Raw genomic sequence first — 26,587 nt, 5'->3', positions numbered from 1 at the left:
CATGGAAGACGAGTTCTATGTCATGTCGTCGAGTCAGGTACGATATTCGGCACTCGGAAGAATCCGAACGAGCCTGCTACAAATGTGAAGACCGCACTCAGCAAAATTCCAAAGCTTGGCATCAAGTCTGCGCAGCCAGTCACGACAACCATCACCAAAGAGGCACGACTGTGATCATGGACAACGAAAGCTCTAAACGATCTTTTTCGACGCGCTGATTTCACATTCATGCGCGAGGATCTCTCATCGGTCCCTACACCCTCGGAGCTAACCATAGTCAACACCAGCACCTAACCTAACCCTTATACTACTAGCCTTGAGGTTTTTGTGTGTGTTGTACACCTCATCTCCACACAGCCGTCCGAGCGGCTCGCGGAAGAATGTCAAGTTCAACGCCCAAACCCACTCAGATGCCGTACACTCCGCGGCGTATAGCGGGGAAAGGGAAGGTACACCAGTTGACGCCAAATGTCGGCGTGGTACTTGGAGATACCGCATTTCTTGGTCCTGCTGGTGTTTAGCAACTTCCATGCTTCAGAAAGGAAAGTGGGGCAATTGGAGCTAGGGATCTTGAGAAATCTTGCTATGACGTTGTCTCCTGGATCATCCTGCCTGCGCCGCGGGAAGTCAGCGAGAGAGCCAGCGAGAGCCAGCCAAACAATCAAGTCACCTCCCAGGCCGGGGGTGGGGGAGGCGGGGGAAGGGGACCATTGACGGGCTACGGTGTGTACCCATCTGCATCGGGGGGATTGGGAGTGGACAAGAGCCGTGGTTCGCGCGCACTTGCATGTTACGGCGGGAGCTATTGGCACCAGACAGCAGCCAGTCAGCCAGGAACAAGACCACTGCCCGGGTTTTGTCAAAGTGCAAGGTATCGCGTACATACTCTCGTGCTGGTGGTGACCGTGACTGCTGTGTACTACCCCGGCGACTGTGGCATATCCAAGCGCAGCTTGTAGTCTTTGCCGCTAGGGTACTGTTAGATGTGGAACACGTGTATAGGGCTCGCGATGATTTGGGTTGTGATGGCAATGACCGACGCCCATGGCTGGCATTTGCGTCATGGCAGAGAGCGGCCTGGCAAAAATCAGGATCAAGTGAAGGACAGTCTGCCCAACGCTATGCTGTGATTGAGGAAGCACACTATAGTCCGGCAGGCGATTGGGCGCAATCTAGTGCATGGTAAATGGCAAAAACGACAGGTAGAGATAGATATTCGACCTCGAGATAGATTTGTATGGCCAGATCACATAGCGCATCCATGTACTTGCGCATGGATTGCCTGCTTTGTCAGTAAGTAGATCTTGCTTGTCATGCTTGTCTTGACGAGGGTGCACCTCAAAGTCTCAAGGTGTTTCGCGGATTCTACCCTACACTGCCAGATTTACACAAAACACGCTGTGCGATCTGCAAACACCAGCTCTCTTGCACCGACGATCCCGTGTCCGAGATAGAAGCATCGCCGTTTGGAGTATCCATAAGCGGATCTTATATACCATGGGCGTAGAATAACCGTCGGTTGGTCTCTTCGCGCCGGTGTCAACACGGTATGCTGCTCTCGGTGACGGACATGCTGATAGTCGAGCCTGGAGCATCCACATCATATTGGATGGATTGCCAATCGATGTTATCGTCCATGAGATACCGAGTTTCCCGTCCATCAAAGAATCGATGATTCATGTAACAGATGCAGCCCCTCAACCAGTCCGAAGGGCCGCATGTGCGGCGAAATACCCAACAGGAACTCCGATTTCCTATCTATTGTAAGTCTTTAACACCGCGTCATTTGTGGAATTCGAAACGAGTAAAAACTGGAGTCGTTAAACATCTGTTCCAAAATCGAAATCCAGAGGAACATCTGAGAACAGCATGCCTGCTAGCGTGATATGTATAGCGCATGTAGTACTAGGGCGACGAGATGACCTTTCGAGTCCCAACGGTCTAGATGCTGCATAGACTTGGAAATGTAAGCAGCTTGTTCCTGGCAGACAAGGGTTTGGGTGCAAATAGGCCGGCCGTTATAACGTAGCAGGGCGTGCGAGGGTAGGAACACTGCTCGTTTCATGTTGCACTCTTTCTGGCATGTATCGTCATTCTTCCGGCTCTTTGCGTTTGATGTTTTCCGGTATGTGACAAGGGCCAACAGCCCGAGGGGCCACAGGAACCGACCGCAGAGGTTCAAATACATATCATAGGGCTTGGCATTTCCTTGGCATCCGACCAAAGCGCAGACAACGAGTTGGAGAGCAGCGTTTCGACACGCAACTGGATTCAGCGGAGTCTCGGCGACACTTCCGAAGGTTTGTGAGGCTTGTTAGGCCACAACCTGGCGATAGATGCCGGCGCGGGAGGAAATAGGGGCAGAGTCTGAATCGGCTGACGTACCCTTCTATCGCTTGCCATCCGTCGTCTTGCGCTTTGTTGTGCATCCAGTGGCTGCCTCCCTCTTCTATTGCCAGAATGCAATCCTGATCCAATCATCCCACATTGTGAGGCGGTCCGGCACTTTCCACCTGACAGTCACCGCGCGGCACTACCGGAAGCCAAGGGCTAGGCTGATGTCGCCTGTGTGCCACACGGAGGGATAGCTACGCAGTCCAAGACTTCCAAGACCCCAAAGCCTCCAGCCGCCACTCCTACCTAACACGGACCCCCCAGCCTGTTCTTATCTTTCAACCCGTCTGCCTCAAAGAGCGTCCGAGGACTCATCATCGGTTGTTGGAGCCCATCGTCCTTCGTAGAGTTTCTGTTTCTTTCAAAAGAATTGGTCAAGCTATTGGGAAACGCCTTCCTGTTCATACTAATCACATCATCTTTGCATCTACCTACCTTACCTAGGTACCTGGTAACAAGGGAAGCATTTTCGGCCCCTGCAAACCACGGACTCCAGCGCTTACAACCTGTCACTGTATCAAAGCTGTTGCAAGCCTGCGCCAAAACCTACGAGGATTTACACTGCTGACAGGTACCTACCCACGTAACCCTGCCTGCCTCAGCCCAGAGCTGGAAACAGAAAAACGAAAAAAAACTAAAAGCACCCGACCCCCACCTCTCCGCGGTCTCTTCCGATCCATTCTCCCAGACCGCAAATTATCATATTCGAACCACACAGAGCTAAGCTCTTGTCTGCTTCCAGTTGGCATTACTCAACCCGTTGCTCGAATCGACTTCGCCGATTTTGTGACACTTGATGGGTCTCCTCAACATCCGATCGCCGACGTCATTGCGGACGGCCGTGACCACCGCTGGCGATTCGCTCAACGACTTTTCGATATCAACTACCGCACCCTTTACCGTCTTCGCGCCCGGCGAACATGACTCTCATCCGTCTCTTCCCCATATCGTGCTCCTCGTCTTCGGGGCCGTCCTCGAGGTAGTATGCGTCAGTTTGCCGGGATACATCATTGCCAGGCTTGGCCACTTCGACGCTGAGAAGCAAAAGTTCTTGGCAAACCTTAACGTAATGCTATTTACGCCATGTCTTAGTGAGTCCACACGCAATACAACATAGTAGTTTTTTTCGCCCGCCAAACAGTATCTTGGGGGCCATTGGCTAACGTTGGTGGCACAGTCTTCACCAAGCTTGCATCTCAACTTAACGCCGATAAGCTGATTGAACTGGGCGTCATTCCTATCATATTTGTGATCCAGACGTTCGTCTCGTACATGGTCTCGGTGGGAGTCGCAAAATGCTTCGGATTCAACAAGCGCGCTTCCAACTTCGTCACCGCCATGGGCGTATTTGGCAACTCCAACTCGTTGCCCATCTCCCTGGTTATCTCGCTGTCGCAAACCTTGAAGGGATTGCATTGGGACCGGATCCCGGGTGATAACGATGATGAGGTTGCCGCACGCGGTATTCTGTATCTGATGGTCTTCCAGCAACTTGGCCAGCTTGTCCGCTGGAGCTGGGGATTTCACGTTCTCCTTGCGCCCAAGTCCAAGTACGATGAATACAACAACGAAACGATCGAGGAGGGTCGGTACCGCGACGAACCGGACGAGGACGAAGAAGCGGCGCAGCTTATTCAAGGGCTGGATAGCACCCACGAGATTGGCGAAGAAAGCTACGCGCACGGTTACAGGAGCCCAACAATGCAGTCCGACAACTCCGAAGTCTACGAGCCTGCAGGCCGAACTCCTGTCATTGGGTCGTCAAGGACCTCTCCTAGTGATTCTGGCGAAGACGATTCGGATACTATTCGGAAGGTCAACAACGACAACAGCGCTGTATCCGACCGCGATGAGCGGCCCAACGGAATAATGTCGTTTCCACGCATCAGTCACGCGCATGAACGTGAGGTTCCCAAAGGATTCCCGGCGCGCGTCAAGGCATTGGCGAAGAAGGCTGCTGTATCAGTGGGGGCTTCCGTCACCGGTGTCGCTCGTACTGTATTCTCTGCTCTTCCGGCTCCCCTGCAGACTGTGCTTATCAAGATCTACCGCGGCATGGGCCGCTTCGGTGCCGGTCTCTGGGAGTTCATGAACCCACCTCTTTGGGCTATGCTCTTTGCCGTCATTGTGGCCTCGATCCCCGATCTCCAGGAACTCTTCTTCAAGGACGACACTTTTGTCAAGACCAGTATCACCAGCGCCATCAACTCCTCCGCTGGCGTCGCTGTCCCCTTGATCTTGGTTGTATTGGGAGCTAACTTGGCGCGCAATACGCAGAAGCGTGATGAGGTGGACGCCGAGGAGAAGGAGATTGGCACCAAGCTACTGGTTGCTTCCCTGATTAGCCGTATGCTCCTCCCGACTCTAATCATGGCGCCCATTCTTGCGCTCTTCGCCAAGTATGTGCCTGTCAGCATTCTGGACGACCCGATTTTTGTCATCGTCTGCTTCCTCCTTACCGGTGCGCCTAGCGCGCTTCAGCTGGCTCAGATTTGCCAGATCAACAACGTGTACGAGGTAGTCATGGGCAAGATCTTGTTCCAAAGCTACGTCATCTGGTAGGTTTTCATGCAACTCTCGTTGGTGATGCCGCAATAACGTTCCGTCACTGATATTTTATTACTAGGATCCTTCCTTCCACCCTCATGTTGGTCATGTGCGCTCTTGAGGTTGTCGAGTGGGCGGCTTAAATGAGTGCCACTCCACATGAGCATTTACGTCGTCACGTCATCATAAGTCTTTCTTGAGGAACGCATTTTAGGGTTGACGCGTTGCCTGGTGTAATATCTTGCGCAAATTGTAACATTGTTTTATTCTCTGCACCAGTCGGCGTTCGGATGAGGTAACGGTTTTCGGTTGAAAATATGAGATGGGCCTTTCCCGCACTCCAAGTGTCGATGGGGAAAGCCGAAAAAAAAAGCTTATTGGCCGTTAGACAGATATGGAAGAATGGATAAAGATGTATGATTAACGAAGCGGACAACGGGTACTAGGATGTACAACTCATGACTCCTGAGAATGAGAGCATTTCATTGTTTCAGTGTCTAAACCTCCTGGCTAGATGTATGCTCTCAGCCATACGTTCTAATATTTGAGTCTCAAAATAGAGTTCTCGAAGCAATGGGTTAAAAGGCTCGAGTATTTCACCATACCACGATGCTTTCCTCAATTCAGGTCTAAATGATCCCTGTTCCTTCCGGTTCGTCCCCATAGTATCGAACCACTTCAATCTACCGAATACCATTCACCAAAGTCTCATTCGTCCCCTCACTCCTTCCCTCCGGCGGCGCAATAACCCAATCCTGCACCGTCCCCTTCCAATCCGCAATCCGGACATCCCGGATCCCCACCACCACCACTCTCACTTCCTCATCCGCCACATATCTCTCCCTACCATAATCTCCTTCTTCCCCCGCACCTTGCCCACCTCGCGACATTGATGTCGGCTGGCCCGCGGTGCTGCCCCTTCGAATGCTGCTCAAAATCGACGACGGCTGCGGGTCGCTGTCAAATGTGTTGTTCTCCAGATGCTTCTCCCGATAGAAGCGCTCCTCCTCGGAGCCGCGGTCGACGAGCCGGGCGGACCCGTTGATGGTCGCGCTGATGGAGGAGACGGCGCTGGTATTGAGGTTGAAGAGAAGGGCCGCGAGAGAAGAGGAGCGGTGTTCCGAGGGACCGGGAGAACCGCTGGAGGGACGACGCTGGTGGGAGGTGGAGGGGCGGTGGGAGACCCCTTATCGAAAAGTGTTAGTTATGGCTTTTGCTTGGATAGAGGGGAGACGGAAGAGCACGGGAAGAGGGTATGGATTGGTTGGAGGGCTTCTGGGTTGCGGGGCTTACAATCGTGAACTAGCAGAGAAACGTTCGGGTTCGCAACCAGGTTGTTCATCTTCTTGCTGGCGGGGTTGGTGGTCATGACAATGATGGGAGAGTCGGAATAGGGCGAAGAGGGGAGGTAGGTGTAGTTCATGAGCGAGACGTGAGGCATGTTGTCGACGCAAGTGGCTAGGTGGAGGAAGCGCGCGTTCTCGAGACATTGGACGACTTCGGGCGGGAGCTCGCTGGTGATGCGCATGTGGGTGTTGCCGGCTGAGGCCTCGTAGTTGAGGGGTATCTGTTGGTTCATTGCGTCTGCTGGCGTGAACCTTCTTGCTTTGTGTTGTTGCGATGTGTGTATAGCTATGATGTTTGGTCGTCGGTGTGTTGTGTTGTGGTATATAATGAGTCTATGCCATCAAGGTGGTGGTGGTTGTTTGTGGGGTGGCGGTCCGCCAAGTGGAATGATGGATTTCTCCCGCGCAGGTGGAGCAGAGGATCCGTCCGTTTCGGGTGGGTCGATGTCAATAAGACGTGAAGCTGGCTTGCGCGAAACGCTTAACTACCTCTAGGTATGAAGCTTATAAGACCCAGATGGCGAGAACGGGTTGCTTCCACATACTTTGATGCGATGAACCATTGTTCACTGGGTGTCCATAGGTGTTCTCTCGATATTATTTCCACTGATGATTGTTGTCACAAACCGGTGGTGACGCTTTACGTAAACTTGGTGCTAGGAATGCCTGCCTGGACGATGGGTACCTTGAGGTGAGCAGCGTGGGTCCTGTGGCCCGGGTGATAAGGGAGCGATAGTAATACATCCCTGGCCCTTCAAATTGCGGGGAAGAGGAGAACAATCAGAACCCCACAACCCCGGTCTGAAATGACGTTTCCCCGAACTTTCACTTTTCACCCTCTTTCTGGGGAAAGGTTGAGGACATCGCGACTTCATATCACGATTGAGAAGGAATGGCCTCTGCGGCTTCTGGTTCCCATGGTCTAAGTAACGCACCGAAAGCGTGGTAATTAGGAGGAATTCCCAAAGATCCACTAACCGCAATCATCAACAACAGAGGTTTTGGTCACGAGGTTGACGGCTAAGACGAATCCGATCTTGTAAGTGGCAGGGGATCAACGGCTAGTGTCGGGCCTCCTCACACGGCTGTCTCAAGCAACCTCGGGAAGATGGACGATAACCTATTGGCGTGGGAAGCACTACCCAGATCTCGAAAAAGGTAGGACAGTGACGGTCTAGCAGACAGAGACGGGTTGGGATTTCTCTGTTCGGCTTATTGTCAGTTTTTGTTTCTGTTGTTTCCGTGTGCTCTTCTCCTCCGTCTTCACTCTTTTAGTTTATCTGTTCTTTTCGGAGCTCTTTGAGAGAGCAATCGCAAGTTTCCTTGAGCCATCTCTTCCAACACATTCCCAAAATCACCATGCGATCCATCAAACGGACTTCACGCCGTCTCCCGGCCTCTTTGCGCGCCGTTCCCACCTCTGTACCTGGCTTGGGAGCCCGCTTCCTCTCGACAACCGCCCCTACCTCGTCGACAGTCACGATCAATGGCAGCACAGATACGTCGGTAACTCCCATTTCATCCGTTCTCATTGCGAACCGTGGTGAGATAGCTCTCCGCGTTGCTCGAACGGCGGCGTCTATGGGCATCCGCACCACGACCCTCTACACTGATATCGATGCCGCTTCCCAACATGCCAAGTGCACCCCCTATGCCCTCTCCCTCGGCGCTCCCTCGGCCTACCTCGATGGGCCACGCATTGTTGAGCTCGCAAAGCAACATGGCATCCAGGCTCTCCACCCGGGTTACGGTTTCCTGAGCGAGAACCCTGCCTTTGCCAAGGCCTGCGAGGAGGCCGGTATTGTCTTTGTCGGTCCTCCCGCCAAGGCCATGACCGACATGGGCGACAAGGCCCGCAGCAAGGAGATCATGAACGCCTCCGGCGTGCCATGCGTCCCTGGCTACCATGGCTCCGAGCAGTCTGTCGAGCAGCTCAAGGCCAAGGCCGCCGACATCAAATACCCCGTCTTGCTCAAGAGCGTCAAGGGAGGTGGCGGTAAGGGTATGCGTATTGTGCGCAACGCGGACGAGTTCGAGGCCCAGCTGAAGAGCGCAAGGGCTGAGGCACGCGCTAGCTTTGGTGAAGGTGGTGAGGTGATGCTCGTGGAGAAGTACATTGTGCGGCCCAGGCACGTCGAGGTCCAGATCTTCGCTGATCGTCATGGTAACTGCGTGGCCCTTGGCGAGCGCGATTGTAGTGTCCAAAGGAGACATCAGAAGATCCTCGAGGAGAGCCCTGCACCCTTGTTGGACGATGTAACACGGAAAGATCTATGGGACAAGGCAAGGAAGGCTGCCCTTGCTGTGGACTACGTGGGCGCCGGCACCGTCGAGTTCATCTTGGACAAGGACACCAACGAGTTCTACTTTATGGAAATGAACACTCGCCTCCAGGTAGAGCATCCCGTCAGTGAGATGGTCACGGGTACCGACCTTGTCGAGTGGCAGTTTAGGGTTGCTGCCGGCGAGAAGCTTCCCTTGACCCAGGGCGAAATCGAAGCCAGGATTCTGGAAAGAGGTGCCGCCATCGAGGCCAGGATATACGCTGAGAACCCGGAGAAGGGCTTCTTCCCTGACTCAGGCACTCTGGTACATCTCTCAAAACCTCAAACAAACGAAGACGTCCGCATTGACGCCGGCTTCGTGGAAGGTGACACCGTTTCTGAGGCCTACGACGGGATGATCGCCAAGCTTATCGTCCGGGGCAAGGATAGAGAGACGGCCATCCGCAAGCTCGAACTGGCCTTGCGCGAATACGAAGTTGTCGGGCTGAGCACAAACATTGAGTTCCTCAAGAGACTCTGTAACAGCCAAGCCTTTATCGAAGGTGATGTCGAGACCGGGTTCATCGACAAGTGGAAGACAGAACTGTTTGAAGCCAAGCCTACCTCCAATGATGTGTTCGCCCAAGCGGCCCTTGGTCTCCTAGGCACCCAGACACAAAATGTCCCTGCTGCACATGGTCAGGCCCTCGGCTTCGGCGAAGCCACTACCCAGAACTCGCGCAAGTTCGCGTTCCGTGTCCAAGACGATGCCAGTACCGAGGAAGGCAAGATCGTCGAGGTTGAAGTTGCGCAGCTGAACAACAAGCTGTTCACCGTGTCCGTCCGCAAGGAGGGCGATGACAAGCCGCAAGTGTTTGAGAATATTGTGTCCAAGTCAACTTCTACAACGGCCCCGACCTCATCAGCGAAGAAGACCAAGCTGACTACGTACTTCCCTCTTGCGAGGGTCGACACAACATTGGTCCAGGACCCTGCGGATAACGAGAAGTTGACGGTCTTCCAGCTTGGTCACAAGACTCAGCTCAGACTCGTCAGCCCAGTGTGGTTTGATAAGGCGCTGGGCTTGAAGGAAGTTGCGGCTAGCGTGGTGGCGCCGATGCCTTGCAAGATTTTGAGGAATGAAGTTGAAGAGGGTCAGCCGGTGGAGAAGGGTGCCCCGTTGGTTGTGTAAGTTCTTGAGTTTTCGATACCCCATTCTGGCTTGGATAGGTTATTAACTCCTTGGGTTGTACAGTATCGAGTCGATGAAGATGGAGACGGTTATTCGGTCGCCCCAGAGCGGCGTAATCAAGAAGCTGGCACACAAGGAAGGAGTAAGTATAGCCGTCTGCGAATGGTACAAAATAAGTTGCTAACCTACTTCTGCAGGATATCTGCAAGGCTGGAACGGTGTTGGTCACGTTCGAAGAGACTGAGGAGAGCGCTTAGATGCTTTGGGTTGGAGAGTTACGAACGAATAATTTACTGGGGAATTCGTGTTGTTAGGTCTACCAAGGTTTATTCTTGGACATCATGGCATAATACAGGAGTTATAGCATACTTTTGAAAACTTTACAATTTGCATTGTTATCAATGTTCGCCTGCGTAATATCATCGCATTTGCAATACCAGTGTCATTGTTTAACCATCCGACGCTTAAGTATCCATTCTAACCGGGTATCTAATCATCAAGTATAAATAGAACAAAGCCATTCCTTCACAATCAGACTCTACCATTCATGCGGTCTGCAATCTTCATGTCCGCCGCCCTACTATGCAGGCCGCTCATGAAGCCAGCATCACCCCCACGAAACTTCTTATTCTGCTGGCGCGCCTTCTCATCCGCCTCTCTCTCCGCCCGCTCTGCTTCCGCAAGGGCCTTGAGCCGCTCCTCGCGAGCTTTGTCCAGATCGGTGGCAGCCGCTTGCATGGCAGCCAGCTTCTTAGCACGCTCTTCCTCCGCATTTTTGTGGTCCCCGTCTGGCTGCTGCTGCCGCCTGCCACCTTTATTCAGCCCACCGTCATATTTCGGCTGCTCATCTTCCTTTGCATAATCCCTGCGTGGTCGGTTTTGATCACGGCTGTTGCGGTCGTCCCTACGCGACGATGGTCCGCCACTATCACGCTCTCGGGAATACTCCCTTCTTCGTGAGGAGCGGCCGCCAGGTGACCCTGACCTGGAGCGAGAGCGGCCTTGGGGGAATCGATGTCTCCGCGACCTGTCATCGTCCCTATCTCTATTTCCCCGGCTTCTGCTTTGATCCCGGTCTCGCCTCCTTGTCCGGTCGGGCGAGTCTCGTCTGCGCTGCTTGCTTCGGTCTTCCTCGGAATCACTGCGCCTCCGTGGGCTCCTGCTCCGGGATCGATCTCGAGAGTCAGACCTGCGTCGGCGGGAGTGTCTATCCCTGTCTCTGTCTCTGGCACTGTCGCGGTCGCGGTCATCGTCACGATCCCTATGCCGATCCGAGCGATGGTGATGAGAGCGGTGTTTGTGTCGTCTTTGCTCTTTGCCTCCCTTAGCGGCAATCTGCGAGTCATCGATTCCCATAGACGCCAGCAGTTGTCGGCGCTTGATGGGGTCGTTCATCATCGCCTCATACGCCTGTTGCTCCTGCCTCTTGATCGCAAGCAGGGGGTCTTCGCGAATCTTGGTCGCCACGTCGCGCGCATTAGTCACCACCGGCGCCGGGCCGGCCGCCGACAGAACGTCCTGCTGGGATTGTTTCGAAAGCGCCTTCTTGGTATCGTTGTCCTGGAGGAGCTTGTCGATTCGCCGCTTGCCGAGCAGGTAGGCTTCGGTTTCAGCAGAGTCGCCAGCCTGTCCGTCGGTCGGGCCGCTGTACATCCATTCGACGCGATCGATCTTGCGCTTGCCGCCGGCGGCTTCGAGCGCTTTCTGAATTTCTTCTTTGCGCCGCTCTTCTTCGATTTCTTGTAGCCGCTGTTGTAGTTTCTTGCGCTCGGCGATCGCTTCGGCTTCGGCCTTTTGGGTGGCGGCGACGTTCCCCGATCGTTGGGGATGCCAGCTCTTTTTCATATTCAGGTCTCCGGAACCCATCTTGGCGGTGTTGGTGCTGCTGATGCAGCAGGCGAATAGTGGTGGTTGTGTTGTTGTTGTTGTTGTTGTTGTTGTTGTGGTAGGTTTGGGGAAATTGGGCGGTTGATCGGAAATCGATAGACGCAACGGATCTGTGAATGGCCTGTCGGCGAACTAAGAATCGCGATGCCGGTCGGGCTTGTGAAGGATTGGGAGACGGAAAGGGAATGGTTGTCGAGTGGCAAAGCGCCTGCTTGGCTGTTGGTTGACGTACAAGTCAGGGACAATTTTTATAAGGCAACGAGAACGCCCCGGCCACTGCTGGGCCTGCGGCACACTCACTGCAGGCTACTTAGGTAGGTTATGCAACTACACCCCAGGGGTTGGACTTTTGACGTTTGCTGTTGGTTGACCAACAGATAAAGCGACACCCCACAGTCACTGCCGTCTCCGCTTGACGAAGCTCATCCCCACTCGAGCTTCAGCCTTACCAGAGGCAGCGCGACCACTGCACTGTCCACACTGACTGCACCTGTGCCATCTTAACACCTACCGTTTGTCACTTTACGTTCAGTCTTGTTTACTTCGTCACCGCATACAACAGTCCTCGGTTTTCACGCAAAAGTACGCATTCTTTCTCCAATATTCCTCAATCTCCTCGATCTCCCATCATCATACCACCGGATTCTTCACGTCCTCGTTTACGTCAGCAACCATGTCCGACGACGATTTCATGCAAGACTCCGATCAGGAGTATGACTTCGAGTACGAAGATGACGAGGAGGAGGATACCGGCGATGTCGATATCGAAAACAAGTACTACAATGCCAAGCAGACCAAAACATCAGATCCCGAGGAAGCTCTCCAAGAGTTTCTAAGCATACCGCCGCTCGAGCAGGAAAAGGGAGATTGGGGTTTCAAAGCACTGAAGCAGGCCATCAAGCTTGAATTCAAACTTAAGCGATACCAAGAGGTCGGTAATGCCAATGTTGGCCCGTCGTACGTGCCCACAGCTAAACAGAGGTATAGGCAACCGAGCACTACGAAGAACTCTTGACCTATGTCAAGTCCGCCGTAACGAGAAATTACTCCGAAAAGTCCATCGACAACATGCTCAACTACATCGAGAAAGGATACGACGATCCCAAAGCCGTGCAGTGCATTGAGAAATTCTACTCCCTCACACTACAGTGCTTCCAGAGCACAAACAACGAGCGTCTATGGTTGAAGACGAATATCAAGCTTGCCCGACTGTTGCTCGACCGCAAGGATTACCACGCAGTCGCCCGCAAGCTGAGGGAGCTTCATAATGCCTGCCGCAAATCCGACGGAACCGATGACCCCAGCAAGGGCACCTATTCCTTGGAAATCTACGCCCTGGAAATTCAAATGTACTCTGAAACACGCAACAACAACCAGCTCAAGGTCCTCTATCAGAAGGCCCTCAAGGTGCGGTCTGCTGTGCCCCATCCCAAAATCCAGGGCGTCATCCGTGAGTGTGGTGGCAAGATGCACATGAGTGAGGAAAACTGGAAGGAGGCCCAGAGCGACTTCTTCGAGGCATTCCGTAACTACGATGAAGCCGGTGATCTTCGCCGTATCCAGGTCCTTAAGTATCTGCTCTTGACGACTATGCTGATGAAGTCGGACATCAACCCCTTTGACAGCCAAGAGATGAAGCCCTACAGGAACGACCCCCGCATCTTCGCCATGACGGAGCTTGTGGACGCATACCAGCGCGATGATATTTACAGATACGAGGATGTACTTCAGAAGAACACCGACCTGCTAGCGGATCCGTTTATCGCCGAGAACATTGACGAGGTTACGCGCAACATGCGCACCAAAGGAGTGGTTAAGCTTATAGCCCCATATACCCGCATGCGTATTAGCTGGCTTGCGGAGAGGCTGCGTATAACTGAACCAGAAGTTATGGACATACTGAGTTTCTTGATCGTTGATGGGCGAGTCAAGGGCCGCATTGACGAACACAAGGGTGTGCTGGAGCTTGAGTCCCGTGAAGACGCAGACCATGTCCAGGCCATTACTGTTCTCTCCGAGGCCGTTGGGAATCTGTTTAATGCGGTTTTCAAGAGTACCGACGGGTTTCAGCCTGGCCAGGGGGATTTTATGAACTCCATGGCAGATCAAAGTGCTGACATTGGTTCCTTGGACGACACAATGCGATCGATGGGCTCTGGCAAACGTGGCCGCCGCGTGGGTCTCACACAGCGGGCATATTGAGAAAACAAAAGACTCTGAGATGCGTCAAGAGGTTTCATGGCGGTTTCATACCAGGAGTTGGGGCTCCGACTGGCCATTCCACCTTCAAAAGAGTCGAGGTGTCTTGGGTTAGACATAAGGTTATGTCCTGATGCAGAACACAGAGTAAAATGGGTTGTGGCTAGTTCTACACTGGGGGTTAAGTAGTATTTGGCACATAAAGGGTCATACATCAGAGGCTAGAATCAATGCGTATATCATTTCTCTCGATGGTAATCGTTCGCTGTATCGAGGTGTCTATGGTAGTGATGGACGGAGCCAGTTTGCAGTCAGTCTTTGGCTTCGAAATCTCTCCAGACCACGTATCCAAGCCGTACATTTCCATTAAAACCCCTCACGCCTAAGAATCTCCATATCAGTATATAGGCGGGCCCTAGGCTCTCACTCAGCGGCAGGTTCTTCACTGGGACCATGTAAACCACAGGTTCAGACCTTCCAACAACTTTCGGGAGCCGACCGTGGTACTGTAGGTGTGCTGATAGCCAGAAAATACATAGTGTTTCGGCAGGCATGCAGCTGGCCCCGAGGTCAACTCCAGGTTCGGATAGCCGAGCTTGTTATGGCTTTATGTTTTGTGCTTTCTTCCTGAGTCGGCTTTCATTTTCTCTATTTTAGGTTGATCGACCTCAACTGGTGGCTTTGAGCCCCAATTCGACTGGTTTGTCTTTCCCCTAAAAGATTTCCTGGCGCACCGGGGCAAATTGCCTTCTTCTTGTTCTTGAGTGATTCAACGCTTTGTGGAAATGGGCAACCACCTGATACGCTCATGAGCCGTTCATTTAAAATTCTCCCAATAGAATTCTATCTCCCTAACTCCCGCCAATTTTTTTTTTTTCTTTCACTCCACCGAGATGCCCAGCTGGCAGGAGACCGCTAGTATATCTGCAATCGTGATGATTCTGATAATGTCCGAGCTATACGTCGCAACTTTCTGATCTCTTTGTGTTCAAGACACCTGCTTCACACTCCACACCTTTCCGACATGACCACTTAATTCTACCGGAACAAGCCGTAACCTATGTGACACTAAGGAGGCCACAATCCAACGCCTCTTTCTTCTACCTTATGGTGATCTGGAACCGAATGATGGTGACTCTGTGCTACATCCACAATATAGATTGTGTCGCGCTAATATATGTTAACCAACTTCTCACGTGTCGATAAAATCTACTTTACGTAGACGAAGAAAGGACGCGCAATGATACGTGGACTTATTAGGTATGATTTTTTCCACTGGGCACTACGAGCAGCTATACAAGTATAGGAAGTCTGCAAGTTCTTCTTTCCGTTACACAACTGTCTACATATATGCGATGGGCAAGATACCAAACTGTCTAGCCCGTCGGATTTGTTGACCCTTCGTCGCGGATGCCGGCACATAAATCATGATTTCAAGATGCTGCGACCCGGGTGGGTTCAGGGTCCGGGGTGATGAATAATAAGTCAATAACAAATCTGCATTATTGGGGTATATACATCCACTCGATATATTACTTGCATGTATGAGCGGCAAGAATGTGAAAGCTGGGGTTACATCTTGCCAAAGATCGAGACACGGGAAGGGAAGTGAGAGAGCAGTGGAGGGGGGGTATACCTTTCTCTATGGTGGAACTTCAGATGTAAGTAGTGTTTAGTGAGTGGGCGAGTGTGAGTAAGTAGGTAAATTACTGTTGTTGGGGTTCGGGGGTCCTACCTACTACGCCACCTCTTGGTCTGTCCTGTGTCTTGGAACTTGTCTTTTCTCGGTTCTGTCGGTTGGCGTTGGCGGTTCAGTAGATACAGAAAATTAACTTCTTGTGTGACAAAATGTTTGAGGCACTACGCACTACGCTGTACAGCGACGGCATCCGTGATCTGGGCAACCAACATTACACTCTTTTTGCCCAGCCCATACAGTACACTGGATTTTGCGTACTACATATCCCGACCGTTCTACTGAGACAAAGCTAGGGGTAATTTAGTTGTCGAAAGGTCTGGATGTAGGGAACGGCTGGGCTGTGTATGTGGGTGTGTGTATGTGTTTGTTAAGAAGAGAAAAAGAATGACGAAAGGTTGATGGATCGATACTCAATAAACTCTTCAGAGACAACAGACACTCACACAATGGCCTCTGGGAGTCTCCCGTGTCAGGGAAGCAAAAAGTCAAAAAGGCAGGTAAGAAGGCAGCCAAGGCAGAAACGCGTACACGGGCACACGGGAAACGCATGACGGGCGGTCACCAAGAAAAGATCAAGGGGCCAAGGTAGGACGATGAAGATGGAAACACGGGATAGGTAGGACAAGCTTCTGCACGAGCGGGAGCTCGCAGTAGCGTGCCGTAAAACGTGACTCGGAATTCAACTTTTGTTGCGTGTTATCGTCTTTTGTTGAAAGGACTGGAGAGCGTTGACCCCCGTTATGAAGAGGAATGAAGGGGAGACGGTGGAGGAGGAGGAGAAGGAGGATGGCAGAACAACATACGAGGCTTCTTCTTTGTTTACTTTTTTCCCCACCTTCTCTTGTATCATAAGGGTTGTTCCAGTTTGGGGAGCGGATGTATGAATGCCAATACACTAGTAGTCAACAGGCCATAACGATATGCAAATAATATCAAATATCGAAAAAGGGTAACGGCAAGTCGGCGAAATCGCCAACGGCGTATGCGATCCTTTGGGCACACACAGTTCAGCATACTATTGCAGGTAGGTTGCAGCCGAGGAGAATCGGTTGCTGGCACTGCAGCACAAGGCGTACTCAAACCGAATGCGAATACTAGTTTGGCCAATATTCTGCCCTCCACTTCTGCCTTGGCCTTGACTGCGCTCTCCCACGGACATGACAGGATATCTGTCAGGGAAGAATTGCCTGGTCGCATCACCAGTGACCTCGGGGTGCAGGCGGTTGAATGGGGCTGCTTGCAGATCTCCCCCGGCGTCTGGGATGTCTTTTTTTTCTTCTTTTTCTTTTTGTTGCTTGCCGCTGTTTCCTTCTCGTCGTTATCTCGAATCGAAAATGGAGCGTCCTCGGTGATGTTTGTCATCGACATCGATGATAAGGGTCCTCCGGAAATCCAATACTATGGTAAGACCCGCATTTCTCACCCGTACCAGACCCTCTTCAACTTCGTTTCGGATCAAGACAACGGTGTTCTTCGGCAAGCCATCGTGGTTGTAGACAACACCACTGGACACAAAGTTCCTGTTCATTCAGCGCCAACGAGTGATAACTGCGGCAAGCCGTTCGGTTAGGCCTTCATAGTCATGCATGGCCAGCCAACCTCTCAGCTGGCCAAGAGGACAGGATGCTACTGTAGCATAAGAAAACGTTGACCAGAGCAGTCCATAACGGAGAAGAGCCCGATCAATATCATTGCGGGCTTGACTGGTCGATGGCTCGCGTAGGTAGGCTACAGAGAAAAGGTGCTTTCCCAGAGAGCATGGCGGTAAAGTGTAATAAGTGAGCTGTAGGTAGAAGTCTCAGCAGTATCATTGCATATGTTGCCGAAAGGCTATGTGGCGGGGAACGGGACAAGCCTAGTGTACCGTGTCTTTCATGTCTGAGGAAGCTTGGTGTTGAAACTCGATCAATGCTTTTGTGTTACGTGACAACGAGAGGTTGCCATCGCACAAAATCTTGTGCAACTCGGCCGTGTCCAGTACACATCAATGCTGGTTTGTCAGTTAGCGCGGAACTTACCCCACATCCTTTTACAGAGGAGTAAAAGGGTCACACCAGGTTCATCCGCGCAATTTGCCCTAGGGCATTAGCTGAAATCGCCAGAAGGGATCTAAACATACCGCCAAGTAGAGGCAGGTACTGAGCTAACGAACAAACCCGGGATTCCACTTGTTCACCATGGGGACGGAGCTAGAGGTAAGTCGGCAGGTAACACTCCAACGCGGTAAGCTACAGGTCAGGAGAGTGAAAACGACATATCGCTTTACGTAGGTACATGTCTACCTACCCATTGCATCACACACCTCACATATGTAGCTCTAGTACCTTGATGTACAGGATGGATGCTATGCACAGTGTCCCCTCCGATAGCGGAGGCCAGTACTACTACATAGATCTCGCCAACTGGATCAGCTCATAATCCTAGCATGATCCACTAAGAATCTCCGTTTTGAGCGAGTACACTACACAGTAGGAACGGTAATAAGCGGTTCCCATACGCGGGAAAGAGCGAGACTTTTATAGCGTTGAGAGCCCTGGTTATTGGCGAAAGTCTACGAACGAGGACGAATTGTTTTCTTCCTGAGGCCAATATTGTAAATCCTGGGATTGGCCTTATTCTACCTCTTGTTCCACCTCGTCAGAAGAACCAAACTAACAAACCAACTAGTCCTGTGTTATAAAAGAATACAGGAGTTTGAACTGAGGAATCATATCGCCGACCACCAGCAAACCAAAGGAGAGGTTGATGTTACAACTGGGCGCGGACTTGCAGCTTGGTTGGGAATAGAGATGTTGGATTGTTCGAAGCGGCGTTTGCGCAACGAGATATTGCTAGCGCTACAGTTAAACCCACAATAATCGTACAGCAAGTGCGAGATGACCAGCTACCAAGATATTATATTGTACACAAAGCACATTCGGTTTCTATGTGACTTGTAGTTTGCAGTTTGCAACCACGCCTCTTTTCACTTGCATTCATCTTCATTCCCACGACTGCACCCTCTGTACCTAACCACAAGCGACGTCGTCTCCGCCGCCATCCAACATACGAGTCTGGGGAAGATGCTCGCTCTTTCACAATGACCCATCCCATCCTTTGTTGAAGCGTTGCGCTTGATACATTCTCCCTGAACCTGCAAAACTTGGAGAAATTCTCCGCTACCACTGTCAATGACAGGCTCCAAATCCCGCCATCGACAGAAAAGACTGTCAAAGTAGTGTCATCGTCACCGGATATGTACCCTACAACCCCATTACATACCTGATATGTGTTCTGGTGGGACCCCAGTCAACGACTGACGACGTCGTGCTCAGCCGTGTTCCGGGTTTGCCGCCTTTGTTTGAGCAGCACCTTGAGCGCTGCTACCGTGACAACCTCTCTGGACGCTTGTCCCACGATGTGCGGATATCGGCCGCATATCAAGCAGAGAGTGTCTTGGCACAGGTCGATGGTCCGTCATTGGCAGAAGGTGTAAGCCGCCATATGATATACACTTTCCTGGATTGGCCTTCATCCACGACGGCAGTCCCTAGCGCAGACACTCACAAGCCAGAAGAAGCACGGCGTGATGCTGTCCTGCGCATGAGATCTGAGAAACATATCATCAACTTGATCCTTGTTCTTGTTCAACCCCACGTTTTCAGCTGGTCACCGCCATACATGCTGTGTTGCAAGTCAATTTGACTGGTCACTCCAGGCGGCAAACATATGGTCCGTGAGAAGATGACAACATAGCTTGCGAATAAGCGACCGATGAACCTAAAAATCTAATACCAAAAGTACGAAGGAAATACTTGGGGATAAGCGGTACATCGCTACCCGTTAATGTCTCACATTTCGTGCGTTTCGCCTTCGGCAATGGCGATTCTTCAGAACCCTTGAAGGAATCTCTGCATAGCTTTGAATCCAACGATCCCATGAGCTTGGTACCAACAACGAGCCCAAGCAGCGGATCGACCACAGCCGTTCCTCCTCATTAATAACTTTCAACTTTTTACTACCTTTACCCTCTCCCCTGCTCCTTCACACACCATACTGTATTCAAGGAACCCCACCAACTTCGGTTGCAATCTAGATTTATTCGTACTACATCTCGGCCTCATTTTTTGTGTTGTCGGTCCTGGGAATAATATGGGCTGAGCTTACTTACATTTCAAGCTGACATAACAGACACTGTCGACAGGTAGAATTCCCACCATATGAGCGTGGATTTCTCTGTAACGGCATGGGCAAAGCTACGCTACCAGAACTGGAGGTGAAAGCCAACTCCTCCCACCAATTGCATCACAGGAAGTGGCCGACCTTCTCTGTCCGGGTCAATATGATGCTCAAAAACCAAGCCGACCTGGATCTCCAGACATGACCGTACTATGACCGGTTTAACATCCTCTTATGCTTTTGGACTACCGGCGCTGGGTATCAAAAGGTTAACGGACTTCGTTGCGCCTTTCTACGGGCTCTGGAGACTGTGCCACCTTGTGCAAAGCTACTACGCCCTGTAGGCGCATTGATCCGCTCAAGATCCCATCAACTATCACGTTGGCCACTTTATGCGTGGTGATGGGAGATTGGGTTTCGGCGATGTTGTGTCACTTGAGGTTCGGCTCCAAGTACCGGACCGTCTGAAACTCTCTTATATTCATGAAATGCCTTGCCAGTCCTGTAAAATTGTGCCACCTCCTCATTCAAAGCTCTAACGAACCATTTAGTGGAAATACGTGGAAACACTAGTTTCGTGGACAAGCCGGCAACCTGATATTCATCCACCAGGTATTGGTCATCAAATCGGTTGATCGACTGGCAAAGGGGCAAAGCACAATACACTAGAGGTACCAGGCCGATACACGTACGCTTTTCCCATCCGAAGACGCGGATGTGCGAGGCACAAACAATCCTGTCAATGACCTGGCACGAAGGACTTGAAGGGTCTGGCCCTAGATGTGGCATCTTGCTACCTCTTGCGATTGTCCAGACCACAAGAGTAAAAAAAAAACAACCTTAAACACAGCAAGGATGGGGACGAAAAGACGCATCTTGACAGCACAGATCATCAAGTCGCCAGACAGATCCAATGTGAAGGGGACCAGTCGACGTGATGTGGCCCAGAACCAGGTTAAGCACACCAGCACACCACCTCCAAGACTCGAGTACACTAGGCAGGCTAGGTAAGGGTTCGCTACCGTGCAAAAGAGGTCGTTATACATGCAGTAAAAGACACCAATAGCAATCACCAGGAGAGGATGATGCTCCGCATTCCCCTTTTCCAGAGCCCTTCCCGTTTTTGCAATGATATCGGCAAGTAAACGTTCCGAAGGCTCCAGCCAAACATAGTGGATTCCGGGCATTACAAGTCGACACCATTTGGAGTGTCCTAGCTGCTCTGCTGACTGAGCCCAGCCCGGCGTGCAGAGAAACAGAGACAAGCTAGAGAGGGGTGTCGATAAGAACTACTTGAAGCGGGATTCAGAGACAAATGCTGTGGTCCGTGGTTACACACATCCTAGCCAGCCTGCCTAGCTCCCCAGATCCCACGGTGTTTCGCAGCGGCCCTCCGCATTGGCGCCTGGGATCAGGGGACAAAAACATGCGCTAGGTCGCTGTTGCTCATCAGACAAGATCAGCCCTTCCACAGGTACAGATTACAGTTATGTAGAGGTACTTAGTGTACTACCTCCATGTAAGACGCTTCATCATAAAGCTGAGCCAGCTTCATTAAAGACTACAACACCAACCTCTTTTTTGTTTTTTCTAATCATCACAGAACTGTAGCGACCATCCCACTGTTTGCCTGTTTCCTCTCTTCTGTTGAGCAGTTGACGGGCAATTACAGTGGCGGTTGGGAAAAGAGGCCAGAAGACACAAGGCACACCGGCGGCCGGGCCCCGTCATGTTGCAGAAAACTACGGAGCCATGGTGCCGCCAAGACGTCGCTTCCGGGGACCAGTGCGTTTGCTGGTCGTCTAGGGTTGGTTGACTTCCGACGCTTTGCGGGAAACTGGATGGTCCCTTTTTTTTTTTTGGTTTTTTCTTTTTCTTTTTTTTTTCTTCTTTCTTTCTCCCTAGGTCCCTCTCACCAGTTTCGCCCTGCGTACAGCCGGGATCCATGGGTATTCCGTACGGACAACTACATAAAGTTGCGGAGCACATATTTTCCTGAACCCGAATCGTAGCCATGACCAGGCTCTCTCCTCCGTCACAGATGAGAGAACTACAAGAGTGGGAAGAGGAGATGCCTCGCCTGGGCAATTACGAAACCACGGATCTCGACTTGCTGCCCGCTTGGGCTGATACAGCTGGCTTGGGGCTTATGGCCCGGATTGCGGGAAGCAAAAGCAACCAGCAACGACAGCGTGGAAGAGGATTGATGGCGGAGGACGAGAAGAAAACTGGGACGCGGACAACCAGTAGCCAGCGGCCCAAACGGCCAACGGCGGATAGGGCAGCCACAGCAATAAGGAAAAGAAAGCAATAATAAACTGCACCCTATAGTCTGGGCAGTGGAATGAGCACATATGTAGTCCATCCTGGATGGTATGGCACCGCACCACCTGTCCCCACCCGTGGTGATAGGTACTGTGTGGCCGTAGGGAGGTCGGCCAGCTGTTGCTGTAGCGTTTAATGGGGGGTGTGTATGGTTGGTACTAATCTAAAAACCGTTTTATGGGCATTGCTGGAACTTGCCTTCTTTTGTTTTCCCCCCAGAGCGCCGTTGCAACTTGCCCGGCCTCGTCTCGGCGAGCCCCGGATATACAATACTTTTACTTCCGAGTCTCCTGTCCTCTGCCCGCTCCTCGGTCCCCTTGACTTCCCTTTCTCTTCGCCTCTGCTTCTCCCTTTGCTCCGCTTCACCTCTTTAACTTACTTGGCCTGCCCTCCCACCCACTCCTCCACACAGCACTCGCATCTATCCCCGTTTGCTTGTTCGGATTTGCGGCGAGGCAGTGATTTCGATTATTGTCCGCTGCGAACTCCAACTGTCCTTCTCTGTCTTGAGTCTTTCTTGTTTTACGTTACTTGACCGACGTAACCCTCCTCTCCGTCTGTCTGGTCTGTTTTCTCCAGACCTATTCACTCAAGGGTTGTCATTGTTGCTCTCCACATTGAGGTGCATTGAAGGCCAAGCATTCGAACAAGCCGCGCTGCGGTGGACTCGCTTCAAACCCCCTCGGCCCTCAGCAATTCGACATCAACAGCAACGAGGTCCACCATACATACCACCTAAAGATCTTTCCTCATCTGGCAGTCCACCCGTTATACAGAACAGAACACAGGCAATTCAACGTCTTAACTCCGAACGATTGTTGTCTTGTCGACATCTCCTCCCCAAGCGCAAGCGACGATACAACAGCTTCTCCGAGGTTGGCGAAGATCAACAGTCGACATGTATCAGCCCGAATCTGCAGCGTACATATCTCTCTCGGCGGGATATGGTAATGCACACGGACTTCCCGACTACACATTCGAACAGACATCAATAGGTGGAGGTGGTGGTAGTGGTGGTGGTCTTGGACGTGGAGGCGGCGCGGAAGCGGCCGCTACAGCAGCAGGCGCCGCCGCTGTTGGGTCAGCAATAGCTGCCCCTGGAACCACTGGGGCAATCTTCAGTCCAGGTCCAGCCGGGCCCAGGGGCAGTATCAGCGGTAACAGCGTCCCCAGCGGCCCCGCATCCCGACCCTTGTTCACAACCCACGCGGGCAACTCGTTCCATCCCCATCACTCGTCGCCGCACTCGTTACCACCGCATCACACCAGCAGCCACGGCGGGCACAGCCAACACCATCAACACCAACAGTCGCACAGCCCGCTCTCATACGTCTCGCATTCGCTCTCTCCCAGCGTTGGCGGCAGCACAAGCCCCTCCTCGCCAGCTTCCATTTCACAACTTCCCCCACAGCAGCAACATCATCATCATCATCATCATCAACATCCACAACAACAGCAATACCAGCACTCCCGATTTGATTCTCAAGTACCGCGCTATCAATCACCGTCGTCCATTCATCAACAACAACATCACATTAAAATGGAAGCAATCGGCGACGATCATAGCGACTTGGCCGCAGCCCAAGGGTACCAGGAGTACCAGCCTGAGCTCAATGTAAGAAATTATTGCTGCTTTGGTTTTCGCCTACAGCCGTCATCGCCCTTATACGGCTCTCGTCCAGTTTCTCCAAATGTGTGCCGTTACTTACATGGAATCGTACGCATGTATAGGGTCTTCCTGTTGGCGACAAATTACCAAGCACAGCCATCACGGAAGAATACGCCAAAGCCGATCCCGTCTATGTCCAGAAAACAAGGGTGAGCAAGACTATTGGAGAACCGCGAAAAAAAAAAAAAAGTTGCGGCATGTGTTAATTGTGTCTCAGTCTCTGCCCGCGGTATACTCCCATTACCGTCCAATGTTGGGGGATGGCAACTGCGGCTGGAGAGGTGAGTCTTAGTCGTGGTAGCTCGGGGTACCCATAACGCGAGTTTGAGTGCTGACGAAACGTACTCTCTAGCAATCGGCTTTGGCTACTTTGAGACCCTCATCAAGCTCGGCAACAAGGCCCAGGTGGATGGTGAGAGAGAGCGTCTAGAAAGCCTTAATGAGTACATCCAGCACCACGGTGGCTTTGACCCAATGGTATTCGTGGATTTTGTCGAGGAAACAGATGAGCTCCTGAAGAGGATTTCGGACAAGCTCAATGTCCCCGAGGAAGCCATGAGCGAAGTTATGCACGCCTTCACCGATGCAGAAAAATCCAACGCCATCATCTACCACCTTCGCCTGCTCGCAAGTTCCTGGCTCAAAGAGAATCGCGGCAGTCACGAAGCCTTCATCACTACGGATGAAAGTGTTGAAAAATTCTGTCAGCGTGTTATCGAGGTACCCAATATTGAGATCGACCAACTGGGCTTGCAGGCACTGGTCAGCATACTTCTGAAGCCCGTTGGTTTCGTCTTGAGAGTCGCTTATCTGGACCGTAGCCCCGGCTCTGAGGTCAACACCTACAGCTTCCCCGAAGAGGCAATCAGCCAGCCGACATCTCCCCTTGACCCCGTCATCTGCTTACTTTACCGGCCCGACCACTATGACATTCTCTACCCCGTGGACCCAACACCTCCGCCCGCGCCTATGAACATCCAGGTTTTCCGAGCCACCATCCCCCAGTATGAGATTACATCCGCTCCGCCGTTCACAGCCGCGGGAGATTACGACCTCCTTGCAGCACTGCCAGGCTTCAGCTCCTCTCCCTCGCCACTTGGGGCACTGGGCGTTGGGCTTGGGCCATCGCTTGGCTCGCCGCTTGCGCCGTTCACCCAAGCCCCGACACCATCTTGGATGTCTGCCCCTTTCGGAACGGAATCACTCCAGCCAGTCGCCACCCCCCTACCCATCGCCGCAGCGGCTCCTCCACCGCCACCACCTCAGCAGACGCATCCGTTGAGGTTTAGCGAATACTGCCAGATGCCCGAGTATGTTGAGAACGACACGTGGCGCGAACCGACGTTCCAGACGTCGACATTTAAGAACAGTCACTTCAACGTTGCGCATTACAATAACCCCAACTTCCAACCAGAGGAGTACAAACCGGAGAATGACGAGTATGATCCACCACCAAGGAGCGGGCGGAAGAGAGGGAGTGTATAGATGGCTCACTATCGTGAGGATGAGCATTACGGCTGCATCTGAGAGGCCGTGAAGGCATATAGAAAAGGGCCTCGAAGAGGTGCTTACCCCATTCCACTTTACAACCGGAACTGGACGAAAATATTGCGCTTTCTCTGGGGTTTTAATGACGGCGGCCAGCATCAGGGGAGTTTGGGTATTCATATCGCATTGTTTTTTTCTCTTCCTTTTTTCTGTTTCTTCTTCCGCAAAGGTCGGAGGCAACAGGGTTATACACGGGAGTTTGAGAAAGAGGAGGAGAGAGAGAGGCGAGACTTTCAAGAAAAGCGACGAGCGTTCTTTTCGAGGAGCTTAGCTGGCGCAATGTTACTTTCTACGACTACTGTTCCACGCGGTATGTCTAACCTCGTGATTCTTCTTTTTGTCATCGACACCTGCTTTGCCGTTCATTTAAATTTGCTGCGCAAAGGAATAAGTTGGAAGATGAGCATAAACCAACCACCTGGTTCTCCTACAGTATGGTAAGCATGGCAACATGCCACAACCGTCATGTCTGACGATCATGTAACGCGAGTCCAGTGACAACCATGTACGTACTAGCTTGCCTTGCCCTTTCCCGTCTCCCCTATCCACCTTGATTATCCAGTCGGTCCTTGGCAGCCTCAAGCAATAACTAACGATCTAGCTGACCGCCAATCGGTACAACCCACCCCCTAAAACAAAAGTCCATCTGGCATAGATGTACAAAGATTCTTTCTGGAATCACATACAAGAAAGGACGACCATCAGAGGAGTGAGTGCTACAATCAACTACCGTAAGCGCTAAAGAGTGGGCAAATCTCCAATGGGAGGAGTGACACTTCATCAAGCATGTGGTGAGCATGACAGGCAGGTTGTGTCGTGCCTGTGCCGTATTGTATGCCGTTGTGGTGTGGTGGTACTCAGATGGGATATCGGAGGACCTGGAGCTAAAGCAAGAAGGAGGGGTGGAGGGGGGGCTGTGATTTCCGGGTACGTTAACCGGTCCATTTTTGTGTTTGTCAGCCAGTCGTCGCCCAGTCCAGGTCCAGCGTCCAGCGCGTGGGTCCTGGATGGGATTTTCATTTTCTGTTGTTATGGCGGCTCGTGAGGGCGGGGTTAAGATTAGTACCGGGGTGGTTGTGTCAGCTGTGTATTGTCTGCTGATGAAATGCGGTTGGGAAACAAAACGCTGATTTGGCTCCGCTGTAGCTTGAAGGAAGGTACACTACTTTATTTCGAGGTCTTGGTAGAGGAGAGTTTGCAGCCTGGTGGAAATGCTTCTACAAGCCACAGCCAGATTCGCAACAGAGAGCAGCAGTTCACCGTTGGAGAGACGAAAAAGAGCCCGTTACACCAATAACTCCCTGTCCTTGGATAGGTACTTTCTTTGTGTACCAGGAGGGTAGCTAGCATCATTGGGTT

At 52.0% G+C, this 26,587-nt stretch overlaps 7 protein-coding genes across 8 annotated transcripts; 5 read left to right on the top strand and 2 right to left on the bottom strand.

Moving 5' to 3' along the window:
• The first annotated feature begins 2,503 nt into the window (after positions 1–2,503).
• On the top strand, positions 2,504–5,541 carry NCU00589 (auxin Efflux Carrier superfamily). Its single transcript, XM_960636.2, has 3 exons — positions 2,504–3,485; positions 3,572–4,952; positions 5,021–5,541. The coding sequence occupies exons 1-3, from the start codon at positions 3,191–3,193 to the stop codon at positions 5,082–5,084; spliced, it is 1,740 nt and encodes a 579-aa protein (XP_965729.1). The 5' UTR covers positions 2,504–3,190; the 3' UTR covers positions 5,085–5,541.
• Positions 5,347–6,917, bottom strand: NCU00590 (hypothetical protein). The gene is made up of 2 exons (XM_960637.3): positions 6,235–6,917; positions 5,347–6,127 (listed from the first exon to the last, which is right to left on the bottom strand). Exons 1-2 carry the CDS (start codon positions 6,518–6,520, stop codon positions 5,625–5,627), a joined length of 789 nt encoding a protein of 262 aa, XP_965730.1. The 5' UTR covers positions 6,521–6,917; the 3' UTR covers positions 5,347–5,624.
• A 174-nt stretch (positions 6,918–7,091) lies between these two features.
• Positions 7,092–10,142, top strand: NCU00591. 2 transcript variants are annotated; one of them, XM_011394489.1, is made up of 4 exons: positions 7,092–7,213; positions 7,284–9,739; positions 9,807–9,885; positions 9,941–10,142. In XM_011394489.1, exons 2-4 carry the CDS (start codon positions 7,647–7,649, stop codon positions 9,998–10,000), a joined length of 2,232 nt encoding a protein of 743 aa, XP_011392791.1. In that variant the 5' UTR covers positions 7,092–7,213; positions 7,284–7,646; the 3' UTR covers positions 10,001–10,142. The 2 variants fall into 2 exon arrangements, with proteins under 2 accessions (XP_011392791.1, XP_011392792.1); XM_011394490.1 differs by having other exon boundaries at positions 7,092–9,739.
• Positions 10,123–11,774, bottom strand: NCU00592 (pre-mRNA-splicing factor cwc-25). Its single transcript, XM_960639.2, has one exon. It carries the CDS (start codon positions 11,607–11,609, stop codon positions 10,275–10,277), a length of 1,335 nt encoding a protein of 444 aa, XP_965732.1. The 5' UTR covers positions 11,610–11,774; the 3' UTR covers positions 10,123–10,274.
• A 237-nt stretch (positions 11,775–12,011) lies between these two features.
• On the top strand, positions 12,012–14,081 carry csn-2 (COP9 signalosome-2). The gene is made up of 2 exons (XM_960640.2): positions 12,012–12,561; positions 12,618–14,081. The coding sequence occupies exons 1-2, from the start codon at positions 12,304–12,306 to the stop codon at positions 13,830–13,832; spliced, it is 1,473 nt and encodes a 490-aa protein (XP_965733.1). The 5' UTR covers positions 12,012–12,303; the 3' UTR covers positions 13,833–14,081.
• A 3,624-nt stretch (positions 14,082–17,705) lies between these two features.
• NCU00594 (hypothetical protein) lies at positions 17,706–19,114 on the top strand (the record flags this gene model as incomplete). The annotated part of the gene is made up of 3 exons (XM_960641.1): positions 17,706–17,723; positions 18,706–18,999; positions 19,055–19,114. The coding sequence occupies 3 exons, from the start codon at positions 17,706–17,708 to the stop codon at positions 19,112–19,114; spliced, it is 372 nt and encodes a 123-aa protein (XP_965734.1).
• A 2,486-nt stretch (positions 19,115–21,600) lies between these two features.
• On the top strand, positions 21,601–26,501 carry NCU00595 (ubiquitin thiolesterase). The gene is made up of 6 exons (XM_960642.3): positions 21,601–23,626; positions 23,743–23,829; positions 23,898–23,961; positions 24,033–25,733; positions 25,830–26,155; positions 26,375–26,501. The coding sequence occupies exons 1-4, from the start codon at positions 22,910–22,912 to the stop codon at positions 25,163–25,165; spliced, it is 2,001 nt and encodes a 666-aa protein (XP_965735.3). The 5' UTR covers positions 21,601–22,909; the 3' UTR covers positions 25,166–25,733; positions 25,830–26,155; positions 26,375–26,501.
• The last annotated feature ends 86 nt before the right edge of the window (positions 26,502–26,587 follow it).

The sequence above is a fragment of the Neurospora crassa genome, linkage group I, assembly GCF_000182925.2.
Source record: "Neurospora crassa OR74A linkage group I, whole genome shotgun sequence".
NCBI lineage: Eukaryota > Fungi > Ascomycota > Sordariomycetes > Sordariales > Sordariaceae > Neurospora > Neurospora crassa.
The sequence above is the reverse complement of the archived record's forward strand: the minus strand, read 5'-3'. Positions and strand labels throughout refer to the sequence as shown.

What these genes read in the sequence shown, in the direction of transcription:
- NCU00592 (XM_960639.2), bottom strand. Translation starts at nt 11,609, where the DNA reads ATGGGTTCCGGAGACCTGAATATGAAAAAGAGCTGGCATCCCCAACGA.
- NCU00595 (XM_960642.3), top strand. Translation starts at nt 22,910, where the DNA reads ATGTATCAGCCCGAATCTGCAGCGTACATATCTCTCTCGGCGGGATAT. An exon ending in AGTACCAGCCTGAGCTCAAT is followed by an intron (nt 23,627 to 23,742) that starts GTAAGAAATTAT and finishes ACGCATGTATAG; the next exon opens with GGTCTTCCTGTTGGCGACAA. An exon ending in TCTATGTCCAGAAAACAAGG is followed by an intron (nt 23,830 to 23,897) that starts GTGAGCAAGACT and finishes ATTGTGTCTCAG; the next exon opens with TCTCTGCCCGCGGTATACTC.
- csn-2 (XM_960640.2), top strand. Translation starts at nt 12,304, where the DNA reads ATGTCCGACGACGATTTCATGCAAGACTCCGATCAGGAGTATGACTTC. An exon ending in AACTTAAGCGATACCAAGAG is followed by an intron (nt 12,562 to 12,617) that starts GTCGGTAATGCC and finishes ACAGAGGTATAG; the next exon opens with GCAACCGAGCACTACGAAGA.
- NCU00589 (XM_960636.2), top strand. Translation starts at nt 3,191, where the DNA reads ATGGGTCTCCTCAACATCCGATCGCCGACGTCATTGCGGACGGCCGTG. An exon ending in GCTATTTACGCCATGTCTTA is followed by an intron (nt 3,486 to 3,571) that starts GTGAGTCCACAC and finishes TTGGTGGCACAG; the next exon opens with TCTTCACCAAGCTTGCATCT. An exon ending in TTCCAAAGCTACGTCATCTG is followed by an intron (nt 4,953 to 5,020) that starts GTAGGTTTTCAT and finishes TTTTATTACTAG; the next exon opens with GATCCTTCCTTCCACCCTCA.
- NCU00590 (XM_960637.3), bottom strand. Translation starts at nt 6,520, where the DNA reads ATGAACCAACAGATACCCCTCAACTACGAGGCCTCAGCCGGCAACACC. An exon ending in TTCTCTGCTAGTTCACGATT is followed by an intron (nt 6,128 to 6,234) that starts GTAAGCCCCGCA and finishes CTTTTCGATAAG; the next exon opens with GGGTCTCCCACCGCCCCTCC.
- NCU00591 (XM_011394489.1), top strand. Translation starts at nt 7,647, where the DNA reads ATGCGATCCATCAAACGGACTTCACGCCGTCTCCCGGCCTCTTTGCGC. An exon ending in AAGGGTGCCCCGTTGGTTGT is followed by an intron (nt 9,740 to 9,806) that starts GTAAGTTCTTGA and finishes TGGGTTGTACAG; the next exon opens with TATCGAGTCGATGAAGATGG. An exon ending in AGCTGGCACACAAGGAAGGA is followed by an intron (nt 9,886 to 9,940) that starts GTAAGTATAGCC and finishes CTACTTCTGCAG; the next exon opens with GATATCTGCAAGGCTGGAAC.